Genomic DNA, 16082 nt, shown 5'->3' with positions numbered 1-16082 from the left:
CGTATGGCATTGACCAGAATTCCACCAGAAGTAGACATCCCAATGGGCACCAAATGTGCTCCCCTTCTTTATGTCTATGGGGGCAGTCGGGTAGACTAGTGGTGAAAAGCGTTTGCTTGTCATACCGAAAACCCGGGTTCGATTCCCGACATAGGTACAATGTGTGAAGCCCATTTCTGGTGTCCCCCGCCTTGATATTGCTGGAATATTGCTGAAAGCGGCATAAAACCATACTCACTCACTCTTTATGTCTATGAAACGGAATTACTGCTGAGATCTCCAAAATCTGACCACGGGGATTTGGCGAGATTTAGGTATATCGATTATGTTATATCTTTAATAATGGTCACTTGGATAATTTCCTTCCACTTATTAACCCATCTAAACTAGAACTAAAACCATTGGGACAAGCCATAAAAGGGAGCAGGTAGTCGCCTCATACATGTATGTTTCACATTTAGATCCATATATACAGATTCAGAGTTCCCCAAAATACCAACAAACCTGCTTATTATCAATAAGCAGAGTTGCATGCATTGCAGGGTTAAGAAGGCCTTATTAAGGCTTGCAGTATTGTTTGTGATCGATAAGCGATCGAATCGTTTGATGTGAATGTGATCAAAGACACATGACCATAAGAATTTAACTTACAATTCATACCCACAACTGAACTGATTATGAAAATTATTTGCTCCTCAATATGAATGTCTGGACCGTCTCCATGGTCTAGCTGTGGTCTAGCTCTGATCTAGCTCTGGTCCAGCTGTAGAGCGTCCATCCGGAGAGCGGAAGGTCGGGGTTCGATCCCCGGCCGCGTCATACCGTTTAAAGATGGTACTTGTTGTTACCCTGCCTGGCGCTCGGAATTAAGGGGCTAAAACAAGAACAGTTCGGCTCGGAGTCAGTATACTGTGTCTGAGTTGGGTATTCATGTTAACCTGCGGTATGGTATCTCAGTAGGATGGAGCTATAATATCGGCATTAGTCCGGACTAGTACAAGCAGCCACACGCACATACATATAAGTACAATAATCTTAAGGGTTAGAATAGGTCTTCAGCAAGCCATGCTCACCGTAAAAGGCGACTGTGTTTGTCGTAAGAGGCGACTAACGGAATCGAAATGGCCAGGCTCGCTGACTTGGTTGATGCATGTCATCGTATCCTAATTGCGTGGATCGATGCTCATGGCGTTAATCACTGGATTGTCTGGTTCAGACTTGATAATTTACAGACCGTCGTCATACAGCTGATATATTATTGCTGAGTGCTGCGTTAAAAAACAAACTAAGCAATAATCTGAACGCCTCCTAACCCCATTTCACCTCAATACTGTGGTGTTCTATGGCAGATATCAACGAGTGCAGTCTGGGAAAGCATGCTTGTGATCACAAGTGCAGGAACACACAAGGTGGCTATGCATGTGAATGCTACGATGGATATCAACTCACCAAAGAAAGGAGAAAGTGCACATGTGAGTTTATAAACCAGTTTGTGAGTCAGTGTCATGCCGATGTAACCTATTTTCAATAAGATCACAGCGTTGCAACAGAATGTGGTGTAATCCCAGATGTGATGGAGTTTTCATATTTGTGAAACCCACGAGCAAGGTGACTCCCGTCATATCAATTATTATAATGATGGCGAGTCGAGGATTTAAGCAAACGATCCACGTATCTTGACACGGCAGAGGGACACATCTCTGTCCTGTTACGACAATGAACGTATTTTTCGGTTAATGCATATATATTTAAAACTAATGTGAAGTATATGCGGTGCAGGGGTCTCTGCAAGCTTCATAATTAAATTTATTTGATATTATTATCAATTGGTATTGGGGTGCTACAGTGTACTTACCTCGTTGCTCACAGAATGAAGGAGTGGTTTTCCCGATTCAAATATTTACGTGACGCCAAGATAGAGCTGGAATATCGCTTGTGGCGTCAAACAGTATTCTCGTTTCTGACTCATAAAGCACTTGACCTTTTTAGTGTATTGTTTGCTGTTCCAAGTAAATTATATCTCCATAAGGACACACGTATATCGCCTTAATTCACACACCTCAAGTGGTCCGTGTCTTTATTACGCAGTGAAACCTGGAGCTGCGACTTGCAACAGAACAGACTGCTCCGCCAACGGTGGTTGTCGTGTTGAAGGAGGAACAGACATATGTTTCTGTAACCCAGGATACCAGCTAAGAGACGCCGACAACAAAACCTGTGATGGTACGTGTACAATGTGTGTGATGCAGATGCCTGTGGTATTTGCTGAATGTTCTTTCATCTTTTGAATCCAGTTTTCAGAATTATGACACTGAGAATGCTACCGACGAAACTGAAAAGGAATATGTTTGTAGAGCAATTCGATACGCCTGTTGTAGTCATTAATCCCAGAGGCTTGGGCATGTTGTGTCATTTCGTTAATACCAATTGTTGAGACATTTGTAAAGCTTGGTCACAAATATTCGTGTGTTATTGGTGTAATTGTGAGATTATTAAAATATGCTTGGCGACTAAATGGACCTGGGGTCAGACTCGGGGACTTGAATGTCATCGAATTCGGACAAGAGACGTTACCTATTATATCAATCACTTGTTTGCCTGCTCCGTGTGTGTGTGTGTGTGTGTGTGTGTGTGTGTGTGTGTGTGTGTGTGTGTGTGTGTGTGTGTGTGTGTGTGTGTGTGTGTGTGTGTGTGTGTGTGTGTGTGTGTGTGTGTGTGCGCGTGCGCGCGCGTGCTAAGAACCGTTTTAGGTGCGACGTAAGGCCACAATCAAAGCATTGACAAACATTGCCTCGATACCTTAATTGATGATCGTCGTTACAACATGTTCTTTTTACCAACAGACATTGACGAATGTGCCGTGAATACAACGTGTTCGCAGAACTGTGCGAACTCACCTGCTGGCACGTACACATGTTCCTGCTCTGATGGCTTCCAGTTGGCTGCTGACATGGTAACTTGTGAAGGTATGTAAGAGAAGTACACTTGTTCCTGCTGTGATGGCTTCCAGTTGGCTCCTGACAGGGCAACTTGTGAAGGTATGTGAGCGAAGTACATTAATTTTGCTCTTCCTCTGATGACTTCCAGTTGGCTCCTGACAGGGCAACTTGTGAAGGTATGTAAGAGGAGTACACTTGTTCCTGCTGTGATGGCTTCCAGTTGGCTGCTGACATGGCAACTTGTGAAGGTATGTGAGCGAAGTACATTTGCTCTTCCTCTGATGACTTCCAGCTGGCTGCTGACATGGCAGCTTGTGAAGGTATGTAAGAGAAGTACACTTGTTCCTGCTGTGATGGCTGCCAGTTGGCTGCTGACATGGCAACGTGTGAAGGTATGTGAGCGAAGTACACTTGTTCCTGCTGTGATGGCTTCCAGTTGGCTGCTGACATGGCAACGTGTGAAGGTATGTAAGAGATGTACACTTGTTCCTGCTCTGATGACTGCCAGTTGGCTGCTGACATGGCAACGTGTGAAGGTATGTGAAAGACGTACACTTGTTCCTGCTGTGATGGCTTCCAGTTGGCTGCTGACATGGCAACGTGTGGAGGTATGTGAAAGACGTACACTTGTTCCTGCTCTGATGACTGCCAGATGGCTGCTGACATGGCAACGTGTGAAGGTATGTGAAAGACGTACACTTGTTCCTGCTCTGATGACTGCCAGTTGGCTGCTGACATGGCAACGTGTGAAGGTATGTAAGAGAAGTACACGTGCTCTTCCTCTGATGACTTCCAGTTGGCTGCTGACATGGCAACGTGTGAAGGTATGTGAGCGAAGTACACTTGTTCCTGCTGTGATGGCTTCCAGTTGGCTGCTGACATGGCAACGTGTGAAGGTATGTGAGCGAAGTACACTTGTTCCTGCTCTGATGACTGCCAGTTGGCTGCTGACATGGCAACTTGTGAAGGTATGTGAAAGACGTACACTTGTTCCTGCTCTGATGACTTCCAGTTGGCTGCTGACATGGCAACTTGTGAAGGTATGTAAGAGATGTACACTTGTTCCTGCTGTGATGGCTTCCAGTTGGCTGCTGACATGGCAACTTGTGAAGGTGTGTGAGCGAAGAACACTTGTTCCTGCTGTGAAGGCCTCCAGTTGGCTGCTGACATAGCAACGTGTGAAGGTATGTGAGCGAAGTACACTTGTTCCTGCTGTGATGGCTTCCAGTTGGCTGCTGACATGGCAACGTGTGAAGGTATGTGAGCGAAGTACACTTGTTCCTGCTGTGATGGCTTCCAGTTGGCTGCTGACATGGCAACGTGTGAAGGTATGTGAGCGAAGTACACTTGTTCCTACTGTGATGGCTTCCAGTTGGCTGCTGACATGGCAACTTGTGAAGGTATGTGAAAGACGTACACTTGTTCAGATTTGGAAATTATATTTTTCACAAATGGTGTATTTTGTGTAAATATTCTCTTTGTCAGAGTAACTCTCGTTTCGGTTCGGTCAACGAGAGTGGATGAGTATTGTTAAACGCCGCAGTCAGCAATATTCAAGTTATTTCACGACGGCCTGTATATCTGAGTCTGGACCTGGCAAACCACTAATTCACGTAATGTAGGTACAATGTCACGCAATCAGCAAAGCCACAGAATCCCCTTCAAAGTCCGCTATTCCGACCAGCGTTGGGTTCTGTAGGCCTGTTGGCCTGGAATCCTAACAATGATATCTATGAGAAGGACAGTTAGTGCATGATTGGAATTGTATTCTCCTCAGCATGCCCTGACGGCACCTATGGCGCCAACTGTATAGAGAACTGCAGCTGCGACGCCACCAACACCATCAACTGTAACGCAACTGACGGCAGCTGTACATGTAGGACTGGGTGGAAAGGAACGACGTGCACGGAGGACGTACCAGAATGTACCGACGACTCCGCCATCTGCGGCACCAACAGCACGTGTGGCGAAAGGAACGGTTCCTATTCATGTACCTGTAATAAAGGATATATACGGACCAAAGGCGGTTGCATACGTAAGTACAAATAGTGGTACAAGTAATGCTTAGATAGTGTATTCCGTCTACAGACATGGTTAGTCATCAATATTCCAGCGATATCACGACAGACTTTAGGCCTTAGGCTGACCATGAACACGCTTGTTCGAGGTCACCTAATGCGCCAGGTGATCCTGATGTCCTTGTACCGACATATCCAGTATTTATTCTGCTTTTGTTTCAGCTTGTACCAGTACAACATATGGCATCAACTGTGCAGAAGATTGTACTTGCGATTTCGCCAACACAGACTCCTGTGATTCGATCAATGGATCATGCACGTGCAAGGAAGGATGGAACGGCACCAACTGTTCGACTGACGTGGATGAGTGTTCAGAAAGCCTCCACAACTGTACAGCCACTGAGGTGTGTCGCAACACATCCGGCAGCTATGTGTGTGACTGTAACCCTGGGTTCTGGAAGTCATCCCAAAGTTCAACATGTGTCGGTGAGTCTTAAGCAGGGTAATCAACATCGTTAGGGATTGTTTTAGTACAGTTCCATGTGAGACACAAAGAGGAATGTAGCTCACCTGTAATGTTAATCCATAACTCCAACGTTGAAGTTGTTTACCAACACACCTTAAAACGCATAGTGGAATAGTGAAAACAAAATCATCGAACTGACAGAAAACAATAAATTTGTATGTGACAGTGAGGTTTGTGGGCAATAACATAGCAATAATGTTGTCTGAGTTTGAATCCTCATTCGCGTTGTCATACCTTGACATAAGCTTCCAATCATTTGTTATTTATCAAGAGTCCAAATCCACTATGCATTTTTCAAAGTGTTTCAGCATATTTAGTGTTTTAGGCCAACTTGTTCAGAAACGTTGGAATAAAATCAGTTTGTTGTGAAACATAATTCTGTTTATTTCTCAAAATTCAAGTGTTGTCGTGGAAGAAATATTTGGCCCAAAATATGTACATTGTTTCTGATCTTCCAATTTGCATGCCTTCCCATGGGAATCTCAGCTATCCCTTGGGGATCCAAAGGTAGAGTACTGCCTCACCACCTAATATTGCCTAAGAGGTTTAAGGGAGTAGGGTGAGAGTGAGGCGTGTCCAAAAGGCATAAATAGATGTACATGCTGTCAAACACTGGACTGACCAACATTCAAACATTTAAAGGCCGCCGTGATATAGCTGCATGACAACATCCTCCCACTCGTCAACCCCAATTAACGATATCAATATTAAATTATATAAAAATAAATTGGTTTCATATTAACTACCTTATACTTAACTGCATGCAACTCATATCCATTCAGAATGCACGTCACCAACATATGGGTTCAACTGTGCCAGCAAGTGCACGTGTGTGTTCCCCAACACAGCATCCTGTGACTCGGTCAATGGATCCTGCACGTGTACCTCTGCCTGGACCGGCACCAACTGTGAGACTAACGTCGACGAGTGTTTAGCCACCCCATCTGTCTGTACCGGAACTCAAGAGGTGTGTCGCGACACAAACGGTAGCTATGTGTGCGACTGTAATCCTGGGTTCGGGAGACCAACAAGTGGTGCTGCTTGTGCTGGTGAGTGTTATAAGTGACATCGTCTAATACCGTATCTCTAATTATGTAAGACAGGGACTTTTTACAGTTTGGAAATGATAACTCTAAGATTTCAAACCAATCCCAATATCAAGATGTTTGAAAAAAGATAAGAATTCGAAAAGTACAATATATTTGTTTTGATTCAGCATGCAATTCGACAAGTTATGGCACCAACTGTGAAAACGCATGCACATGCATATCCGGGAACTCAGTGTCCTGCGACTCGGTCAATGGTTCCTGCACGTGTACCTCTGCCTGGACCGGCACCAACTGTGAGACTAACGTCGACGAGTGTTTAGCCACCCCATCTGTCTGTACCGGAACTCAAGAGGTGTGTCGCGACACAAACGGTAGCTATGTGTGCGACTGTAATCCTGGGTTCGGGAGACCAACAAGTGGTGCTGCTTGTGCTGGTGAGTGTTATAAGTGACATCGTCTAATACCGTATCTCTAATTATGTAAGACAGGGACTTTTTACAGTTTGGAAATGATAACTCTAAGATTTCAAACCAATCCCAATATCAAGATGTTTGAAAAAAGATAAGAATTCGAAAAGTACAGTATATTTGTTTTGATTCAGCATGCAATTCGACAAGTTATGGCACCAACTGTGAAAACGCATGCACATGCATATCCGGGAACTCAGTGTCCTGCGACTCGGTCAATGGTTCCTGCACGTGTGCCTCTGCCTGGACCGGCACCAACTGTGAGACTAACGTCGACGAGTGTTTAGCCACCCCATCTGTCTGTACCGGAACTCAAGAGGTGTGTCGCGACACAAACGGTAGCTTTGTGTGCGACTGTAATCCTGGGTTCGGGAGACCAACAAGTGGTGCTGCTTGTGCTGGTGAGTGTTATAAGTGACATCGTCTACTGTTGAAGCTTACCGTATTCACCAAAGAAGAATTATTATTGATGAAAACGTTATCGCCAGAGAATAATCAGTCTTTCTGCTCCACTATTCTGAGTAATATGTGAAATAAGTTTCTCGCAAATTACCGGTTATCTGTTTCTCGTGAAATAATGTTGATAAACTCTCGCCAAGGCAAAGGACTTACAAACGTTTTTCACTCGTCACAGATAATCCGCACTTCTTCGTTGGTCGTAGGTTATCCCCCCATTATTTCCAGATCGTAACGAGTGCCTATCCAGCGCCCAGCACACATGTCAATACCACTGTGACAACACCGAGGGATCCTTCACCTGTTCCTGCCCCCACCTCTACTTCGGCACAGGCAATGAATGCTCAGGTTAAGTCGCACTGTTTCATTTTTCTTTTTTCACCTATTTCGATTTGATTTACTAAGTGAGAGAAAGAGAGAGAGAGAGAGGATGAGGGCGGCGAGAGAGAGAGAGAGAGAGGGGGGGGCAGATAAAGAGCGTGGGGGGGCGAAAGAGAAAGGCGGCAGTGGGAGAGAGAGGGTGGAACGACAGACAGAAAGAGAGAGAAACAGGAGTAGAGAGAGAAGGTAGGGCGACAGAGAGAGAAATAGGGGTAGGGAGAGAGAAGGGACAGTCAGATTTGGGAAGGGTGAGAGAAGGGATAGATACGGAAAGGAAGAGAGGAGAGAAGCAGGGGTAGTGAGGAGAGAGAGAGAGGAATAGAGAAGTAGGGAGAGGAGTCGGAAAGCGATAGAGAGAGTGAGTGAGACCGGGGGGGGTGGGGTGGGGTGGGGGGGGCTTATGTTATGGACTTACTTTCAGTTTTCGGGGTATTTTATCCTGTCTCTCCGTTCATGGTATCGTTCTCTTACAGTTCTCCCACTAGCGCTTGGCCTGTCCATACCCATCTTCATCCTCTTAGCGCTCGTTGTCGCCATCCTCATCTTCTGCTGTTGCCGCAGGCGACGTCAACAAAGGCGAAACTCCCTGCTGCCACCATCATCGGAGGATCGGTAAGCGTGGGCCAGGTCTAGTTTATTGGTACACTCTTTAAGAGTGAGTACGTTGGGTTTCAACGCCTCTTGAACAGTTAATTCACAGCTGGTTGCAATTGCTTAGGGAGAAAATAAAGCGACAAAACTTTTTCCACATCCAATAGAAATCTCTGCATAAAGCAGAGTCAATTGTAAGTCCAGAGTGACAATAATCACTTTGGTGAACCCTTGAACCCTTCTGACAGACTAAGGTTCAGGGCCTCGTTCACCAAAGCGATTTTGCGTCAGTGTTAAAATATGGTAGTAACGATCATCAAAGTTTTCTTTGTGGAACATGGCGACTATGCCTGTAGGGTGGCGACCAACGGGATCGGGTGGTCAGGCTCGCTGATTTGGCTGATGCAAGTCATCGTATCCTAATTGGATCGATGCTCATGATATCAATCCCTGGATTATCTGGTCCAGACTCAATTATTTACAGGCTGTCGTCAAATAGCTGGAATATTGCTGAGTGCGGCGTTAAACATCAAACGAACAGAGCTAGACATACACAAGAAAACCAGTGTGCTCTTGGAATGATTTCATGTCGCGAAGGTCACGTTGTTTTGGTCATTATCCTGTATTCTAGATCAAATTCATTTCCCGATACCATAATAATGGCGACCACCTTGGATTCAGCACATACATGTCAAACCTTACATTTATATATTTGACTCATGTTTCATTGGGTTTATTTGATAGGGCATGTTACACTTACTGTGTGATGCATGGCGGTTTTGTAATTGGTGGATTTAAAACTACCTTTGACCGCTGAAGTTGCTCTAATAGATGCATAACTTTGCGTGTAGATGTAAGCGTTAGATAGTGTCTCTCACAGGAAAGTGTCCTGAGAAACAGACAAATAATTTTACAAACAATATTATACATCAGTATAATTCATTCATGCAGACAGAGACAGACCCCAAGATACAGGCACAGTCGTCTGAGGCGCCACTAACAGTTCTGCAGAGTTTACGTTGTCAACACCAGAAACCTGTAATTGTGGGTTGGAATCCCTGTTCGCCCCGATTATGTTTCTAGGTTTGTCATGGGTTTCACCGAGGTGGTAAAAGTCTGAGACCTGCATCACTTGGGGCTTTCCTCCCACATTAAGCTGACACGCCGTGATATAATTGGAATATTGTTCAAAGCGGCGCTAAACCCACCTTACTCACTCACTCACTCACTTTAGGGCCAATAATCAGTATTTTTTTTGGAAGTTGATAGGAATGGTCAAACTAGGAGGTAGCGGTCGTAATAGCTGTCGCTGTGGTTGTTTTAGAGGTAGCAGAATGAGTGAGACTGCTTTGAACAGTATTTAATTTATACCATGCCGTGTCAGCCTGATGTGGGAGGAAGCCCGAAGTGATGCAGGTCTCAGACGTTCACGACTTTGGTAAACCTACGAGAAGGGGTATGGTGCTGACAAACCTAATCGGAGCGAATCTGGGATTCGAAGACACAATCATAGGTTTCTAGAATAGCCAAGTAAAGCCATTATGCACAGAGAATTGTTGCGTGTATCGACTGGGCCAACCGTTCCCAGTTTACATGGAATATATTTTGTACATCTGACTGGGTTTTAGCAATATTCGAGCAAAATCATGACAGGAAATATAGCAGACAACTTTAACCTTATTTTGGATTGTATTCGATTTCAGTGACGGGGCCTTCCGAAGTTTATTCTTCGGTGGACTGGCGACAAAGTCAAGCTATGGTGCCTCTCGCTACCAGGCGTACTCCCCACACACCTTGTCTGATGCTGCATCCCAGGTGAGCGACACCTCCCACCGGACAGGGAGGTCCGGCAGGTCAGACTGGACAAGGAGGTCGGACCGGGCGGGGAGGGGGGACAAAACAGGAAGGGGCAAGAGTTACGCATTCAAAGACACGCCATGGGTTCAAGATCGATTTCAAGGCTTAACGGAAACATCGAGAGGTGAGTGGATATAACCTAGTCAGGGTGTGTGTTACGCATCAGTGACATGATACAACAATACAATGTATACAATGTTACGTTAATGGCGTGATACACCAAAATACTATATATGCTCTTTTTTTTGCTGTTGTTGTTGTTGTTGTTGTTAAAACGCCGCACTCAGCAATATTCCCGCAGTTTGACGGCGGTCTGTAAATAATTGAGTCAGATCCAGACAATCCAGTGACTGACATCATGAGTATCGATCCACACAATTGGGATACGATGACATGCATCATCCAAGGCAGCGAGCCTGACCACCGATCCCGTTAGTTGCCTCTTGCGACAAGCATAGTCGCTTTGTTGCTTGGGTTGCTGTGGGGATATTCTACCCCGTATCTTCACGGGTCTACAATGTATACTGAAGGTTACGTTAATGATGTGATACGCCGATATACAATGTTAACACGCGGTTGCTTTGATGATATGATACTCTAATATACAATATATGCAAGAGGTTAGGCGTTAATGATATAATACACAAATATGAAATGTCCGAGCAATGTGTTGAAAATAGCATGTACAGTTTTATACCTTTTTGTTGGTTGGTTTGTTGTTTAACGCCACACTCACCAATGTTCCAGCTATATGACGGCGGTCTGTAAATAATCGAGTCTGGACCAGACAATCCAGTGATTAATATCATGAGCATCGATCCACGCAATTGGGATCGATGACATGCATCAACCAAGTCAGCGAGCCTGACCACCCGATCCCGTCAGTCGCCTTTTACGACAAGCATGGGTTGCTGTACCTTTTAGAACTTCTAAACCTCAAATATTTTATTTTCGATATTTAACAAGGATGATTATGGTCTTGACATTGAAACTATAAGCAAATGAATACTTTTTTTCTGCTTTCCGGGGCGTTGTACTATTTCTTAAAACATTGTGAAATATACTAAGTAAAATTAATTGTAATACTGTTAAAATAAAATTATTTCAGATCTCACATCTTCACCGATTAGAGAAGAGCCGACGTCAAATTTCTCCTGGGAACATTTGTTTTCCGTCCTGGAACCTCAAGGACCTGATGGCCAGGTATTCGTCTGACATATTCATATTATTCTACCTTGCGCATTCAGGTAGTTTGCCGGAGCAGAATCTCTGGTAATCTAGTGATGGACTGGGGTTTAGCAGCCCCTGTATGGACACAGCTTCTCCAACACGGCCATCCACAGTGCCTCAACGGCTGTTAGACTTCAGTGTAGGATTGTAGACGATTTGGGGCGAAAGCATAGGCGCGTAAGATTAGTTTCCGGTTTCCAGTGTACAAGAAACCGTATTGTTCCCTGTAGAATCCACTGACGGAGGGAACTTATCATTCTCACTGTTGGTCCAGAAATCTTATAATATTCACTATTACTTTCCAGGAACCCTTTCATATTCACAGTTGGTTTCCAGAAAACGTATCATATTCACTATTACTTTCCAAGAAACTTATCATATTCACTGTTGGTTTCCTGGAAACGTATCATATTCACTGTTGGTTTCCAGGAAACATCATATTCACTGTTGGTTTCCAGGAAACATATCATATTCACGATTACTTTCCAGGAAACTTATCATATTCGCTTTTCGGTAGAACAACCTGAAACAAGAAACTAGGTGTTCAATATTGAAACAAACATACAATCAATTGTTTTATCGACTTGATAATGATAATGTGGATGTTTACTTTCAGTATGAAGTACCTCGTCCACAAGTTGATCAGAGGCCAAATAGGACATATCTGGTAAGTAACTTCGACCCTCACCGACTTGGTCATGTTGCAGTGCGCACTATTCACAGGCAAATAGATTGAATATTGGGGTTAGAATCGGTCTTCAGGAACCCATGCTTGCCGTAACAGTCGACTATGCTTGTCGTAAGAGGAGACTAACGGGATCGGATGGTCAGCCTCGCTGATTGGTTTGATGCATGTCATCGTATCCTCAATGCGTTGATAGATGCTCATGATAAAAAAAACCTGGATTGTCAGTCCGGACGCGAATATCGCCGTCATATAGCTGGAATATTGCTGTGGGCGGCTTTAAACAACAAACTATTTTAGACATTTTGTTCCATGGATCATATTCTAAACACGGAGAAAGCATACATCCTTGCCGCCTTGTTACAGAATTCCCAAGACATCTAGCTGCCATGTTAAATACACATACAGCGAAACCTGGTCAGCCTGGACACCATCAATCTGGAAACGCACCTTGACTAGGACCCCGGAAGTCCGGAAACCCCTTCCAAACGTCAATTGTGGGGACGTCGGTAAAACACCGATGAATATTACTCTACATCTTACATTCGTTCATCCGGAGATCTGACACCGGAAGATTTTTCTAGAAAAGTGCCGACCGAATTAATTGGTGTTCGCTGAAGTTGGATTCTTATCGTCTTCCATGGAGATAGCCACGTTGCGATACAATTGCTGATCAGGGGAAATCACGGTGTGGATAGCTCTGGTCCACCTCTCCATGGAAGGCACTCATTATAGGAGCACGTTTGGGGTTATCGCCACAGTTTACGTGTAACTGTGTTTTACTTGGGGGCGACCATCGTCGATCATCCAGTTTACTTTGCGAGATACCTTGGGCCAATTCGCCACCATATTTTTGAATGGGAGCAAGTCTGTGCTGAGTAAGAGAAAGAAGCTGTGGAAGTGATGACTTCTGAGACTATTGTGGCGAATTGGTCCAGAGTAGTATCATGATAGAATGGAGATGTAATACTCTGGTTAATCGACGATGGCAAAATACCCGCCTCGTTGATGTTAGGCGGTCGCTTGTAAAAGTGTGCATGCGGTTTAATATCAGTATTTCATTGGTGTTACTTTAACACCCATTGAGCATGGGAATATATTTAACAAAATGGGATTTGGGAGATGGGATTATCTATGACAAGATGTATGTTCAAGTCAGTACAGTATTAATACTCAAGCAAAGTGTTGTACTCTCCTTGTGTAGACGGGATCATATATGACAAGATGTATGTACAAGTCGCTACGGTATTAATACTCAAATAAATTGTTGTACTCTCCTTGTGTAGATGGGATTAAATATGACAAGATGTATGTACAAGTCAGTACAGTATTAATACTCAAGCAAAGTGTTGTACTCTCCTTGTGTAGACGGGATTATATATGACAAGATGTATGTACAAGTCGCTACGGTATTAATACTCAAATAAATTGTTGTACTCTCCTTGTGTAGACGGGAATATATATGACAAGATGTATGTACAAGTCAGTACAGTATTAATACTCAAATAAATTGTTGTACTCTCCTTGTGGAGATGGGATTATATATGACAAGATGTATGTACAAGTCCCTACGGTATTAATACTCAAATAAATTGTTGTACTCTCCTTGTGTAGATGGCAATGTATATGACAAGATTTCTGCAGCAGTCGGTACAGTATTAATACTCGACTGTACTTTATTCAATAAAATGAACTTTATCGATAAATTTTTTATTTATCAATCGTCATTACTCTTATCATAATTGCATAATTGGCACCGTTGTATATTTCTGGTGTTTGGAGACATTTGTTATATATTTTTAAACACTGGGGGAGTTTGTTTATTCAGTCATTTTATTGTTACAAATGTGTGTTTCATTCTGCCAGTTTTGTACTTTGTTCAAATAATTTATTGAATGACATTAAATATTTATATAGCTATTAATGATAGATATATATATATATCGTATATTTGACGCCTCATATCGGTCGATCTGAATAGTCAGTATGTTTTCTAGTTTTATGTAGTGAATAATGGCGCTTGTTGGCTTTCGTTTTTAAAATAATTTGATCACTAATTTGGAAAATTAACCTGTAACTTTACACAAAATACTTTTTATCACCACGGCGGCTTAAGGATGCACACTTTGTAGATTTTCTCACGTATATATCTCACCAAATGTCGGTGATGTAAGAATATTGTTATATGTATTTAGACAGAGATTAAGGGTTATAGAAAACGAAATGTACATTACTCATTTAGATGATAAACGGTTAATGATAAGAGTCTTTTGTCAATTTAGAACTTCCTGACATAATTTACATGTAAGTAATGCCCGGGAAGGCAAGACAATGGATCACTAAAATGTTTTATGTACAAATAGAGACCTCAGTGTTGTAGAAGATGAATTATGTTCATTTTCAAAATGTATTCAATGTAAAGGTTCAAATAGTTAATTCCTGGTATTACTATTAATAACCCACTCGCACAGTTAATGTGTCCAATCCCAAAGATTTTCACATCGTAAGATCTGTTGCTGTGTTCCTAAAGCATGTATTCAATATAAAATCACATACGTTACGAAAACATGTTTGAAAGTTACATTGTGAACAAGGCCATGAATAAATTGTTGACTATGTTGAAAATCTTCCTTTGTCATGCTCAAATTGATACCTGTGGTTATTTCCTTCCCCTGGAATGTTGTCTATGGCCAACTGCACATTTTGACCCCGACTATTCACGTCCGGGACATGACACACCCATCCAGTTCGTGACAACACGTGTTATCATTGTAAGTTTTCAAATATTCATGTGTGTATGTTTAATGTGAATTTATCAGTTCCAGTTTGTTTGGACTCTTTTCAAATTGACAGTGAATACTTCAAGGGCGTTGTCGTTATAATGCACAAAGACGTTAGATCACAGCAATACATCTGCTAACGTTCACACAACCACATGAATACTCTGCCACACGGTTTGCAATCCTGAGGATTGTCTCACAAAACTTCTTTCTTGGCAACTGAGACTAACGACAGTCGTGGCTGTCCTCTATATGGATAAGGGGGCGGTCGGGTAGCCTAGTGGTTAAAGCGTTCGCTCCCCACGCCGAAGACCCGGGTTCGATTCCCGACATGGGTACAATGTGTGAAGCCCTCTGGTGTCCCCCACCGTGATATTGCTGGAATATTGCTAAAAGCGGCGTAAAACCATACTCACTCACTCTATGTGGATAAAATCCCAAGACCCCTTTCTTCTTACTTAAGCCGTGGCCGTGTAGTAGCCTGGTTAAAGCGTTCACTCGTCACGCCGAAGAACTTGGTTTCGATTCCCTACATGGGTACAATTAAGGAAAGCCCAATTCTAGTGTCTCCCGCTGTGATATTCCTGGAATGTTTCTACAAGCGGCGTATAACCATACTCACTTGCTTAAGTCCATCTACTGTATCACTTTTTGGTCACAATAGTATCATATAATCGCCCACATTAGAACAGTAAAAACTCTAATTTGACAAGTTTGTGAAATATATTAGATAGTTGCATTGGAATAACTGAACCTAGAATTGCAATTTGCAATCGATTTAGTTTTGAGTTGTTGTTTTTTAACTGTTAACACATGCTACGTACACTGTTGTTCGTGGGGCAAGTGGTTCTTTTTTTGTCAGTCAAAAAAGTGGCGAATCGTCCACCGTTTGTTCGGGTTGTTGAGCTCATAGAGCGCTCCTGAACCAGTCGTTTTACATCTTCTTGTGATGCTCTCCTGAACTGTCCATGAACGTTAGGAAACGGGCGTAAATTATCTCTTGCTGACGTACATAAACTTGCAAAAGAGATTCTTAGAGTGAGTCAGTTAGTTTAACGCCGCTTTTAACAGTATTCCAGTTATATCACGGCGTGTCAGCTTAA

The 16082-nt window shown here is 43.1% G+C and overlaps 1 protein-coding gene across 1 annotated transcript in view; it reads left to right on the top strand.

The window, feature by feature from the left end:
* The window catches only part of LOC139463867 (uncharacterized), a 55079-nt gene extending 40268 nt beyond the window's left edge, over positions 1-14811 (top strand). The window contains exons 34-47 of the mRNA XM_071245264.1: positions 1350-1472; positions 2089-2223; positions 2844-2966; positions 4717-4974; positions 5180-5443; positions 6266-6532; positions 6700-6966; positions 7134-7400; positions 7684-7803; positions 8310-8448; positions 10131-10408; positions 11393-11487; positions 12131-12181; positions 12566-14811. Of these exons, the coding sequence (XP_071101365.1) occupies positions 1350-1472; positions 2089-2223; positions 2844-2966; positions 4717-4974; positions 5180-5443; positions 6266-6532; positions 6700-6966; positions 7134-7400; positions 7684-7803; positions 8310-8448; positions 10131-10408; positions 11393-11487; positions 12131-12181; positions 12566-12583 (2405 nt within the window). The 3' untranslated portion in view covers positions 12584-14811. The remainder of the gene's footprint in view (positions 1-1349; positions 1473-2088; positions 2224-2843; positions 2967-4716; positions 4975-5179; positions 5444-6265; positions 6533-6699; positions 6967-7133; positions 7401-7683; positions 7804-8309; positions 8449-10130; positions 10409-11392; positions 11488-12130; positions 12182-12565) is intronic.
* The last annotated feature ends 1271 nt before the right edge of the window (positions 14812-16082 follow it).

The sequence above is a fragment of the Haliotis cracherodii genome, unplaced genomic scaffold (genome assembly GCF_022045235.1).
Source record: "Haliotis cracherodii isolate W230 unplaced genomic scaffold, xgHalCrac1.p SCAF_16, whole genome shotgun sequence".
In the NCBI taxonomy this organism is placed as follows: Eukaryota; Metazoa; Mollusca; class Gastropoda; order Lepetellida; family Haliotidae; genus Haliotis; species Haliotis cracherodii.
This window is presented reverse-complemented; position numbering and strand designations above follow the sequence as displayed.